The 13,556-nt window shown below is 52.0% G+C and overlaps 1 protein-coding gene across 1 annotated transcript; it reads right to left on the bottom strand.

The window, feature by feature from the left end:
• Positions 1–1,873: 1,873 nt before the first annotated feature.
• On the bottom strand, positions 1,874–12,722 carry LOC129715906 (elongation factor 1-delta-like; the record flags this gene model as incomplete). Its single annotated transcript, XM_055665792.1, has 6 exons — positions 1,874–1,969; positions 2,921–3,115; positions 5,716–5,898; positions 6,931–7,046; positions 8,312–8,390; positions 12,549–12,722. Coding segments are annotated over 6 exons (786 nt in total), but the record flags the coding sequence as incomplete, so codon positions are not given.
• Positions 12,723–13,556: the final 834 nt, after the last annotated feature.

Below are 13,556 nucleotides of genomic sequence, written 5' to 3'. Positions count from 1 at the left end.
TGAATAATCTTATGTTTCAATAAGATCCCTTCTCATCAGAGTATACAAGCCCAGCCGCTCCATTCTATCAAGATATGACAGTCCCACCATCCCGGGAATTAACCTTGTAAACCTACGCTGCACTCCCTCAATAGCAAGAATGTCCTTCCTCAAATTTGGAGACCAAAACTGCACACAATACTCCAGGTGTGGTCTCACTAGGGCCCTGTACAACTGCAGAAGGACCTCTTTGCTCCTATGCTCAACTCCTCTTGTTATGAACAGTGACCATAATATGGTGGAATTCTGCATTAGGATGGAGAGTGACGGATAATTCACAGACTAGTTTCAGAACTTAAAGGACTTTGAAGGTACGAGATGGGAATTGGCTAGGATAGACTGGCAAGTTATACTTGAAGGGTTGACGGTGGAGATCCAATGGCAAAGATTTTTTGACCGCTTGATGAACTCCAAAAAATCAGAAAGCAGGAACGGGGTACAGATTTCGGAAGGCCGAGTGGTCGACCTTCACCTATTTTTCCATGTTTCTATTGACGAGTTTGGTTTGATTGTATTCATGTATAACATTATCTGATTGGATTGCGACATTGGAGAGGTGGCACGATAGGTCCAGAGTCCCGGGTTCAATCCTGACTACAGGTGCTGTCTGTTTGGAGTTTGTACATTCCACCCTGTGACTGTATGGGTTTTCTCTGGGTGCTCCGGCTTCCTCCCTCATTCCAAAGATGTGCAGGTTTGTAAATTCATTTGCTTTTGGTAAAATTGTAAAGTTGTGCCCAGTTTGTAGGATGTTAGTGGACTGGCTGGCTGGATGTTACTGGCTGGTCAGAGCAGACTCGGTGGGCCAAAAGGGCCTGTTTCTGCCATGTATCTCTATAAGTCTAAACTTTGCTCCATAAATGCTGCCGCACCCGCTGAGTATCTCCAGCACTTTTGTCTACCTTCATGCAAACAAAGCTTTCCACCGCACACGTGACATTCATTTTGTCATTTTAGTCCTTTTCTTTCTTTGTTATTTTTAGTCTGTTGTTAAATGTATGTTTTAGTGTATCTTTAGTTTTGTGTTATGTGGTGTTTGGGGGTAACTGTTTTCATCTCTATCCTGGATGGAGTAGCGACTTTTACCGTATTGTATCTCCGTCCACTCTGCGCCTAACACCGTGGAGCTGGGGATTAACGTGGGAGCCTGCGGACTTTAACATCGTGGAGCTGGCGTTCCCTGGTTAGGGACTCACTTCAGGAGCTCCAAGCCGCAGGCTCCAGCTTCGAACTCCCCGACGGGGGGGCTACGCTCGCCCCGACTGCGGATGGTTCGACTGCCCCGACCGCGGGAAAATAAAGGGGAAGAAGATTAGACTTTATTGCTTTTCATCACAGTGGGGAACCTGCTGTGGTGGATGTTTATGTTAACTTTTAGGTAGTTGTGTGTCTTGTTGCTTTTTTCTGGTATGGCTGCATAGTAAATGAAATTTCACTGTACTTTAAAGTCCCTGTCCCGCGATGCCAGTTTACCCAAGAGCTCTCCCCAGTTTAAAAAAAAAAATCAAACTTGTGGTAAGTACGTAGAATGTATGTAGCGGGTACGTCGGAGCTCGTGGATGTCTCGTAGCGGCTCGTAACGTTAACGGCAGGTACTCGGGAAACGCGGAAACTCGTGACCTTTTTTCAACAGTGAAAAATTTCCAAGAGTAAAAAAATACTCGTGATGAGGTACCACGAGTTTGATTTATTTATTTAATTCGGGAGAGCTCTTGGGTAAACTCGCAGCGTGGGGCAGGGGCTTTAATGGTACATGTGCCATTAAAGGACCATTGAACCATTAATAACCCTAAACTGAAGCTGAACGCTCTGATGAAGGCAAGTAAACGGAGAATTGGTTTCAGCACAGGATTCCTTTATTTGTCAGTGAATCAGGGAGTGCAGGCAGACTTTAGACTTTGTTAAAGGCAGCAACGTCAACACTTTGCACCTGAAAACAAGAGCAGAATGGAAACAGATGAGGTAGGGCCAAGGAACAGTTAACCACACAGGTGAAACAAGCATCACCTCCACTCAGCCCGAACACAGGGCACAGAACGACAGAGGAAGCCCAGTACACAACCCCAGGTCTGAGCACCACACAACTCATCTGGGAGCCTAGAGGCTCGAATCAAGGGTCTGGACATGGATTCAAGCCATCATACCGAAGCACAATCATTCATTTAATTTGTGGTGACACAGCGGATAGAGTTGCTGCCTCACAGCACCAGACACCCAGGCTTGACTCTGACTACGGAAGCTGTCTGTACGTTCTCCCTGTGACCGCGTGGGTTTTCTCCGGGTGCTCCGGTTTCCTCCCACACTCCAAAGACGTGCGGGTTTGTAGGTTAATTGGCTTCTGTAAGTGGCCCCTAGTGTGTGTAGGGAGTGGACGTGAAGGTGGGATAATAAAACTAGTGTGAACGGGTGATCGATGGTCGGCGTGGAATGAAGGGCCTCTTTCCGTGCTGTATCTCACAAGCGCAGCTTTAGAAAGCGCCACATACTCCACCGCCATTTTAACACAGGTGAAGGGGAAGCAATCGATTGGCCCTGGTGTGGAGTGGATGGATGAGACAGTGGGATAAGATGCAACTAGTGTGAACGGGTGATCGATGGCCAGCGTGGGCCCACTTGGTGGGCCTGTTTCCATGCTGTATCATTCAACTGATCAAATCGATCAGGAGTGAACACAAAGTGCTGGAGTAACTCAGCGGGTCGGGCTGGGTATGGAAAGGTAAGGTTGCAGTAACTCCTGACCTGCTGAGTTACTCCAGCACTGTGTGTGTGTGTGTGTGTGTGTGTTCATCTGCAGTTGCCCATGTGCCACCATTGACAGGGTTGGAGCGTTGAGGACCAGGTGGCTCTGGGCTTGGGCGAGAGTAGAGAGGTCAGCACTCACGTAGTCCTCAAACTTGGTGATTCCCTCCTCCAGCTGGTCGGTGCCAACCTTGTTGTCCTCCACCACACACTGGATCTGCAGCTTCTTGATGCCGTAGCCCACGGGCACTAGCTTGGAGGCTCCCCACACCAGCCCGTCCATCACCACTGTACGTACGCACTCCTCCAGCTTGCCCATGTCCGTCTCATCGTCCCACTGCGGGGGGGAGGGGGGGTACACGTTACAGGACCCGGCTCCCACACAGGCACATCGTCCCACCCCACCCCCCACACCGCCAAACCCCCCATGTCCTCACAGTCAGACGGAAGGACCCAGCCCAAAACATCACCTATCCATGTTCTCCACAGATGCTGCCTGACCCACTGAGTTACTCCAGCACTGTGTGAAACGTCACCTATCCATGTTCTCCACAGATGCTGCCTGACCCGCTGTGTTACTCCAGCACTCTGTGAAACGTCACCTATCCATGTTCTCCACAGATGCTGCCTGACCCGCTGTGCTACTCCAGCACTCTGTGAAACGTCACCTATCCATGTTCTCCACAGATGCTGCCTGACCCGCTGAGTTACTCCAGCACTCTGTGAAACGTCACCTATCCATGTTCTCCACAGATGCTGCCTGACCCGCTGAGTTACTCCAGCACTCTGTGAAACGTCACCTATCCATGTTCTCCACAGATGCTGCCTGACCCGCTGAGTTACTCCAGCACTGTGTGAAACGTCACCTATCCATGTTCTCCACAGATGCTGCCTGACCCACTGAGTTACTCAAGCACTCTGTGAAACGTCGCCTATCCATGTTCTCAACAGATGCTGCCTGACCCGCTGAGTTACTCCAGCACTTCCCTCTCCCTCTCTCACCAGGCTTTTAACCATATAACAATTACAGCACGGAAACAGGCCATCTCGGCCCTTCTAGTCCGTGCCGAACACGTATTCTCCGCTGGTCCCATATACCTGCGTTCAGACCATAACCCTCCATTCCTTTCCCGTCCATATAACTATCCAATTTATTTTTAAATGATACCAACGAACCTGCCTCCACCACTTCCACTGGAAGCTCATTCCACACAGCTACCACTCTTGAGTAAAGAAGTTCCCCCTCATGTTACCCCTAAACTTCTGTCCCTTAATTCTGAAGTCATGTCCCCTTGTTTGAATCTTCCCTACTCTCAGTGGGAAAAGCTTATCCATGTCAACTCTGTCTATCCCTCTCATCATTTTAAAGACCTCTATCAAGTCCCCCCTTAACCTTCTGCGCACCAGAGAATAAAGCCCTAACTTATTCAACCTTTCTCTGTAACTTAGTTGTTGAAACCCAGGCAACATTCTAGTAAATCTCCTCTGTACTCTCTATATTTGTTGACATCCTTCCTATAATTAGGCGACCAAATTGTACACCATACTCCAGAATTGGCCTCACCAATGCCTTGTACAATTTTAACATTACATCCCAGCTTCTATACTCAATGCTGTGATTTATAAAGGCTAGCATAACAAAAGCTTTCTTTACTACCCTATCGACATGAGATTCCACCTTCAGGGAACTATCCACAGTTATTCCTAGATCCCTCTGTTCAACTGCATTCCTCAATTCGCTACCATTTACCATGTACGTCCTATTTTGATTTGTCCTGCCAAGATGTAGCACCTCACACTTATCAGCATTAAACTCCATCTGCCATCTTTCAGCCCATTCTTCTAAATGGCCTAAATCTCTGTAGACTTTGGAAATCTACTTCATTATCCACAACCCCACCTATCTTAGTATCATCTGCATACTTACTAATCCAATTTACCACACCATCATCCAGATCATTGACAACAGTGGACCCAACACAGATACCTGTGGCACCCCACTCGTCACTGGCCTCCAACCCGACATTCAATCATGGCTTATCTATCTCTCCCTCTCAACCCCATTCTCCTGCCTTCTCCCCATAGCCCCTGACACCCGTATTAATCAAGAATCTATCCATCTCTGCCTAAAAAATACCCAATAACGTCCTCCACAGCCACCTGTGGCAATGAATTCCACAGATTCACCATCTGCCTAAAGAAACTCCTTTCTAAAGGTACATTTTTTTATTCTGAGGCTCAGCGAGTCAGGCAGCATGTCTGGAGATGTTTCGGGTTGGGATTCTGAAGAAGGGCCCCAACCTGAAACGTAATGTGGCACGGTGGCGCAGCGGTAGAGTTGCTGCCTCACAGCACCAGAGACCCGGGTTGAATCCTGACTATGGAATTTGTGCATTCTCCCCGTGACCTGTGTGGGTTTTCTCTGGGTGCTCCGGTTTCCTCCCACACTCCACGGACGTACAAGTATGTAGATGAATTAGCTTGGTAAATGTAAAAATTGTCCCTAGTGTGTGTAGGATAGTGTTAGTGTGCGGGGAACGCTGGTCGACGCGGACCTAGTGGGCCGAAGGGCCTGTTTCCGTGCTGTATCTCTAAACTAAACTACCGTCTACCTCATTGGAGACCTTCGGACTATCTTTGATTGGACTTTTTACTGGATTTTATCTTGTACTAAACGTGCTTCACAATATTCCCACATCATGTATCTGCACACTGTGGATGTTCCCGTTCATAAGTTAAAGGAGAAGAATTAGGCCATTCGGCCCCGCGAGTCTACTCCACCATTCAATCATGGCTGATCTCTGCCTCGATTGTGATGATGTGTAGTCGTTCTGCTGACTGGTTAGCAGGCAACAAAAGCTCCGCACTGTACATGGGTGCAGGTGAGAGTAAACGACACTGAGACTGGGCGGGCAGGCGGGCGGGCGGCTGACTTACCGGTTTGACATCCAGCAGGATGGAGGACTTGGCCACCAGGGCGGGCTTGTTGGATTTCTTCACCGCGTACTGGCGTAGCCGTTCCTCACGGACACGCTCGCTCTCCCTGCTGTCCTCCTCATCACTGCTCCCGAACAGGTCGATGTCATCGTCACCATCCTCCACTGGCTGCTGGGCCGCAGGCTGGAGGAGCCGTCACAGGGTGAGGAGGGTCATGGGTTACAGGGTGACGACGCAGGGGTCATGGGGTGAGGCAGGGGTCATGGGGTGAGGCAGGGGTCACGGGGTGAAGCAGGGGTCACGGGGGTGAAGCAGGGGTCACGGGCGAAGCAGGGGTCATGGGGCGAGGCAGGGGTCACGGGGTGAGGCAGGGGTCACGGGGTGAATCAGGGGTCACGGGGTGAATCGGGGGTCACGGGGTGAATCAGGGGTCACGGGGTGAATCAGCGGTCCCGGGGAGAAGCAGGGGTCAGGGGGTGACGCAGGGGTCACCGGGGTGAAGCAGCGGTCCCGGGGAGAAGCAGGGGTCAGGGGGTGACGCAGGGGTCACGGGGTGAAGCAGCGGTCACGGGGAGAAGCAGGGGTCAGGGGGGGTGACGCAGGGGTCACGGGGTGAAGCAGCGGTCACGGGGGGGAAGCAAGGTCATGGGGTGAAGCAAGGTCACGGGGCGAAGCAAGGTCATGGGGTGAAGCAAGGTCACGGGGCGAAGCAAGGTCATGGGGTGAAGCAGGGGTCACAGGGTGAAGCAGGGTCAGGGGTCACGGGTGAGGCAGGGGTCAGGGGGTGAAGCAGGGGTCACGGGGTGAAGCAGCGGTCACGGGGAGAAGCGGGGGTCACGGGGTGAAGCAAAGGTCATGGGGTGAGGCAGGGGTCAGGGGTGAGGTCATGGGGTGAGGGGGGTAGAGAGTGAGGGGGGTTTAGAGGGTGTGGGGGAGTAGAGGGTGAGGAGGGGGGGGTTAGAGGGTGAGAGGGGGGGCACAGGGACAGAGGGCAATAAAAACTGCTGCCGGACATCGGCCAACATCCCCTCCACAGTGAACCCACAGCCACCCCACCCCCACCTAGCACCCCGCCCCCCCCCCCCCCACTCCCCTCCTCTGCAGTACCCCCACCCCTCCCCCCTCAGTTACCCCTCACCCCCATCCCTTGCCTCCACCACTGCCCCATCCAGTGTGTGTGTGTGTGTGTGTGAGGCTGCCCTCTGTGCCACCTACCTGGGCGCGGGTGGGAGCGGGGGGGCATACCGCAGGCTTGCTGCCACCCAAGGATTCCTCCACGGTTGAGAGACGGAGCTCCAACTTGGACAGTGTCAACCTCAGCTTCTCCACCTCTGGTTGTGTGAACGAGAGAGAGAGAGAGAGAATATAGAGCAGCTCCAGAGTCCAACACACTCACAAACCTTTCATAGAATGATACAGTGCGGAAACAGGCCCTTCGGCCCCAACTTGCCCACACCGACCAACATGTCCCACCTACACTTGTCCCACCTGCCTGTGCTTGGTCCATATCCCTCTAAACCTGTCCTATCCATGTACCTGTCTAAATTGTTTCATAAATGTTACCGATAGTCCCAGCCTCAACTACCTCCTCTGGCAGTTCGTTCCATACAGCCACCACCCTTTGTGTGAAAGAAAAAAAAATCCCCCCTCAGGTTCCTATTAAATCTTCCCCCCTTCACCTAAAACCTATGTCCTCTGGTTCTCGATTCCCCTACTCTGGGTAAAAGTCAACCCAATCTTTTCCTCTCGTAATTTTATACATCTCTATAAGGTGTATCCAAGTATCTTTAGAATGCTGTTATGGTGACTGCATAATCTAAGATGTCACTGCCGCACAGCACCAGAGACCCCAGTTCTATCCTGACATCGGGCGCTCTCTGTGTGGAGTTTGCATGTTCTCCCTGTGACCACATGTGTTTCCTCTCTATGCGTCTGGTTTCCTCCCACGTCCCACAGACGTGGAGGTTTATTGACCTCTGTAAGTTGCCCCCAAGTGTGTAGCGAGTTGACGAGATGGCGGGAAAACACAGAACCAGTGTGAACGGGCGGGCGATCGATGGTCAGCGCCGATTTGGTGGGCTGAAGGGCCCATTTCTATGCTGTATCTCTGGAACTAATCTCTAAGCTACCTCCACTGGCAGCTCGCTCCATACACCCACCACCCACTGAGTGAAATAATCGCACAATGGCTTCCCCATTAAATATTTCTCCGCTAATCCTCGGCCCGCTGTTTTGTGATTTCCCAACTCCGGCTAAAGGACTTGTGCTGGCCATCGACCACCCCGTACACGAACACTATCCTACACACTAGGGACAAGTAACATTTATTTTACCGAAGCCAATTAACCCACCAACCTGTACGTCTTTGTGGGGGGGGGGAAAACCGGAGCACCCGGAGAAAACCCACCTGGTCACGGGGGAGAACGTACAAACTCCGCGCAGACAGAACCCGTAGAGTCAGGATGGCATCCGGGTCTCTAGCGCAGCGAGGCAGCAACTCTACCGCTGCACCACCGTGCCTCTCAACCCCCTTCCCCCCCGCAAGAGAGCCTTGGACGAGGCCCCCTGTGCTCTAACCCCGCCCATCGCCACCTACCCTTGTGTAGCCCGAGGTTCTCCTTCTCCAAGGTAGTGACCCGGGCGCACAGCTCTCCATCGCCACCCTGCAGGGCACTCTGTGGGGGAGAAGAGGGCAAGGATTAGCTCAGCGCGCGGGGCACAATGCGGGCCCCTGGCCCCCTCCCCTGTTGGTGAGAGGCCAGCCAGCGGTGGGAACCGGGGTGGGGGGGGGGGTACAAGAGTCCCAACTGCGACACAGGCCTCTCACCGAGGGAGGGGGATGCTGGGCTCAACGCAACAGGGACCCCAGAGGAAGTGACCAGGAACAAGCACATGGGCCAGGCAACAGCAGGAGACATAAACACCGCCATTCTCTCCCTCAACTCCGCATTAGTCAACCATGGCTGACTGCAAGACTATATTCAGTCAGCACTCTGCACACACGTACTCCCTTTCTCGGGGGCACTCTTTATAACTGTACAGGTTCTCCGAGATCATTATTTGGTAACAAACCAGAACAGATTCAACGCTTTAGGATTAGTCTCATGGAGAGTCGGGGGCAACTGCAGCCGCTAGAATCTTGAACAAGCCACAAAGTGCTGGAGGAACTCAGCGGGTCGGGCAGCATCCGTGGAGGGAATGGACAGGCAAGGTTTTGAGTCGGGGCTCATTTAGACTTTGGAGATGCAGCGCGGAAACAGGCCCTTCGGCCCACCGAGTCCGTGCCGGCCAGCGACCCCCGTACGTACACCAGCACTATCCTACACACTAAGGACAATTTTTTAAAAACCAAAGCCAATTAATCTACAAGCCTGCACGTCTTCGGAGTGTGGGAGGAAACCAGAGCACCTGGGGAAAACCCACGCGGTCACAAGGAGACGGTGCAGACTCTGTACCAGCAGCACCCGTGGTCAGGATCAAACCCAGGTCTGTATGGGCATGGAACACTAGCCGAGATGCCCGACTAGAATGGGCCGACTGGGCTTGTATTCACTGGAGTTTAGAAGGATGAGAGGGGATCTTATAGAAACATATTAAATCCTTAAACGATTGGACAGGATAGATACAGGAAACATATTCCTGATGTTGGGGGAGTCCAGAATCAGGGGCCACAGTTTAAGAATAAGGGGTAGGCCATTTAGGACTCAGATGAGGGGAAAAACATTTTCAGCAAGAGAGTTATGAATCTGTAGAATTCTCTGCCACAGAAGGCAGTGGAGGCCGATTCACTGGGTGTTTTCAAGGGAGAGTTAATGGCCTGTCCCACTGTACGAGGTAATTCAAGAGTTCTCCCGCGTTTTCCCCCCGATTCGAACTGGGAGAATGTCCGTAGCGGGTCCGTAGTAGTTGACGGGTGTCTCGTAGCGGCTCGTACGAGTAACGGTAGGTACTCAGGACATCCGGTAAACTCGTGACCTACGTACCCGCTACGGACATTCTCCGAGTTCAAATCAAGGGAAAACTCGGAAGAACTCTTGAATTACCTCGTACAGTGGGACAGGCCCGTAAGATTTAACTCTTACGGCTAACGGAATTAAGGGATATGGGGAGAAGGCAGGAACGGGGTACTGATATTGGATGATTAGACATGATCATATTGAATGGCGGTAATGTCTCGAAGGGCCGTAATAGCCTACTACTCTTGCACCTATTTTCTATGTTTCTCTGCCATCTTTGGGCTGAGGCATTAAACCCATATAACCATATAACAATTACAGCATGGAAACAGGCCATCTCGGCCCTACAAGTCGTGCCGAACAACTTTTTTCCCTTAGTCCCACCTGCCCGCACTCATACCATAACCCTCCATTACCTTCTCATCCATATGCCTATCCAATTTATTTTTAAATGATACCAACGAACCTGCCTCCACCACTTCCACTGGAAGCTCATTCCACACCACTACCACTCTCTGAGTAAAGAAGTTCCCCTTCATGTTACCCCTAAACTTCTGTCCCTTAATTCTGAAGTCATGTCCTCTTGTTTGAATCTTCCCTATTCTCAAAGGGAAAAGCTTATCCACGTCAACTCTGTCTATCCCTCTCAACATTTTAAAGACCTCTATCAAGTCCCCCCTTAACCTTCTGCGCTCCAGAGAATAAAGCCCTAACTTATTCAACCTTTCTCTGTAACTTAGTTGTTGAAACCCAGGCAACATTCTAGTAAATCTCCTCTGTACTCTCTCTATTTTGTTGACATCCTTCCTATAATTAGGCGACCAAAATTGTACACCATACTCCAGAATTGGCCCTCACCAATGCCTTGTACAATTTTAACATTACATCCCAGCTTCTATACTCAAGAAGCTCGAGAGACACACAGGGACCTACAGACATGCAATCTGGAGTAAAAAACACAAAGTGCTGGAGTAGCCCAGCGGGTCAGGCAGCATCTGTGGAGGGAATGGATAGGTGGTATTCCATATCGGGACCCTTCTTCAGTCTCTGAAACGCTGTCTGTCCATCTCCCTTCACAGACACTGCCTGAAGATAGACACAAAGTGCTGGAGTAACCCAGCGGGTCAGGCAGCATCTCTGGAGAACATGGATGGGTGACGTTTTGGGTCGAGACCTTTCTTCAGACCGGGGGGGGAGAAACTAGAGGTGTGAGAAGGTTCAGAGTTCCTACAGCAATCCAGGGAAACAATTTGGAATGTGTTTGTGAGGGAGATATAGAAACATAAACAATAGGTACAGGAGTAGGCCATTCGGCCCATCCAGCCAGCACCTCCATTCAATATGATCGTGGCTGATCAACCACAATCAGTACCCCGTTCCTGCCTTCTCCCCATATCCCTGGATTTCGTTAGCCCTCAGAGTAAATCTAACTCTCTCTTGAAAACATCCAGTGAATTGGCCTCGACTGCCTTGTGTAGCAGAGAACTCCACAGATTCACAACTCTCTGGGTGAAAAGACAATGTATACTTGGTTCCCGACACGCCAGGGCAGGGAAGAGCCCGGCTCCAGCTTCACACAGGGAAGGCAGTGGCACCACCAGGGTCCCCGCAGTTACAACACGGGACAGGATGGGCACGGACCAATGAATGGTGCTGGGTGGTCACCACAAGAGCATCAGTGCCCCCTTCTCCAGCAGCTCGTCCATGTGTCTGGCTCCGTCAATGTGGCACCTCAACACAAAGTCAAGCAGAGGCGGCCGGGGAGGGAGGGCTGGGCCTGGTGTGGAGACGGGGCCTGGTGAGATGCACCACCATGATTCAGGGCTGCCGAGTCCAACTACCGCTGTGCGCTACAGTGCTTCTCATGGCAGGACATGCTCTGGGCTGGTGAGGAGCAAACGGCAGGGAGAGACTGGGCACTACTGCATGCTGCTGGGGTGAGGACCTCATTCTGTCACAGAGCTACAATGTGGAGAATGAGGGGGAGGGAGAGACAGGGGGGGATAGAGAGGGGGAGGGGGAGGGGGGGGAGAGAGACAGAGGGGGGTTAGAGAGGGGGGGGTTAGAGATGGTGAATAGAAAGAGAGAGATGGGCTGAGAGAGTAAGGGACAGGGAGAAGAGAGACAGAGAAGGGGGGGGGAGAGAGAGATGAGAGAGAGAGGAGGGGTAGGCAGAAAGAGAGGGGCCGAGAGGGGGAAGAACAGAAAAGAGACAGAAGGAGGAGGGAGAGAGAGAGAGAGAGAGAGAGAGAAGAGGGGAAGAAGAGGGGGAAGGAAGAGTGGGGGACAGGGGGGCGGTGAGGTGGAGAGAGGGGGTGTGAAACTCAAATCAAAGTGCAAAAGCAGGCACATGCTAGTCACTTGCTGGAGCTTGGGGGGGGGGGGGTTATAAAGACAAATGGCACGTGTTAATGCAACCATTTGATGTGGATTTTAACAGCAACACACTGGAGGGCTGTTGCACATACCTAGCAGCTGCTCTGTGGGGCGACACTGCAAGGCACAGGGTGCGGGGCGGGGGGGGGGGGGGGCGTGGGGGTTTGGAAAGGTGGCAGTGATTAAGGGCCGTGCGTGACAGGCCAGAGGAAACAGCAAGGTCGACACTCGAGTACACGCAACGGCACAAACGAGGACGGATTGTGGCAACAACAGAGCGTGCGAGCAGCGACCATTGACCCTCACAGCACGAGTTTACACTGCTGCTTAAACAAACAATGCAACAGGCACCACACCACAGCACACAAATCACGTCAAAAAGCCCGCGAGGGTGAGTGATTAGATCGAGGCCAGGGTGGGCAGAGCAGGGGGTGACCAAGGCGAGGGATGTGGCCGGTGAAGGGGAGGGAGGGTCAGGCCAGCACTGCCGTGCGATCTCACATGGGCCGAGACTGGGTCGGTGCTATCATGGGCTGTTTCTCCTCCGGCCTTCCCGAACAGAACGAGAACCTGGTCACGGAGAAATACACGCATGATGGAGGGTTTATTGGGGTGCGATGGGTCACCAGGATCCACAAGCCCACAACTGTTCCTGCAGTTGACACAACTGACATCCTGTATAACGCATCACACCACAACAAACTCACACCGGGGAAACCCAGCCGCCTCCACTCTCTGCTACCCCTCTGCCCCATACCTCTCCCTGTAGCTCAGTCCCTTCGACAATGGTGCAGGAGAGTAGGCCATTTGCCCCTTCAAGCCAGCACCGCCATTCAATGTGATCATGGCTGATCATCCACAATCACTACCCCGTTCCTGCCTTCTCCCCATATCCCCTGACTCTGCTATTTTTAAGAGCCCTATCTAGCTCTCTCTTGAAAGCATCCAGAGAACCCGCCTCCACCACCCTCTGAGGCAGAGAATTCCACAGACTCACCACTCTCTGTGAGAAAAAGTGTTTCCTCATCTCCGTTCTAAATGGCTTTACCCCTTATTCTTAAAACTGTGGCCCCTGGTTCTAGACTCCCACAACACGCGGGAACACATGTTTCCTGCCTTTCTAGTGTGGTCCAAGCCTTTAACCATGTTATATGTTTCAATGAGATTCGCATTCCTTCTTCATCCTGGCAACATCCCTGGTACCCCTCTCTCTGGCCCTATCTCTCCCTGTAGAAACATAGGGTGCAAGAGTAAAGCCTTCGGCCCTTCAGCCATGCACTGCCATCATGATCATGGTGATCATCCACAATCAGTACCCTGTATAGCTCGTTTTTAATAGGGAACTGCAGATGCTGGAGATCGAAGTTAAAACAAAAAAGCTTGGCGAACTCAGCTTGTGCTAGCAGGATCTATGTAGGCTAAGGATTAGGTCAACCTTTTCGTGCCGAAACGTTTGCCTATTTCCTTCTCTCCATAATGCTGCTGCCCTGCTGAGTTCTCCAGCTTTTT

The sequence above is a fragment of the Leucoraja erinacea genome, unplaced genomic scaffold (genome assembly GCF_028641065.1).
Source record: "Leucoraja erinacea ecotype New England unplaced genomic scaffold, Leri_hhj_1 Leri_1500S, whole genome shotgun sequence".
Taxonomy (NCBI): Eukaryota; Metazoa; Chordata; class Chondrichthyes; order Rajiformes; family Rajidae; genus Leucoraja; species Leucoraja erinaceus.
The sequence above is the reverse complement of the archived record's forward strand: the minus strand, read 5'-3'. Positions and strand labels throughout refer to the sequence as shown.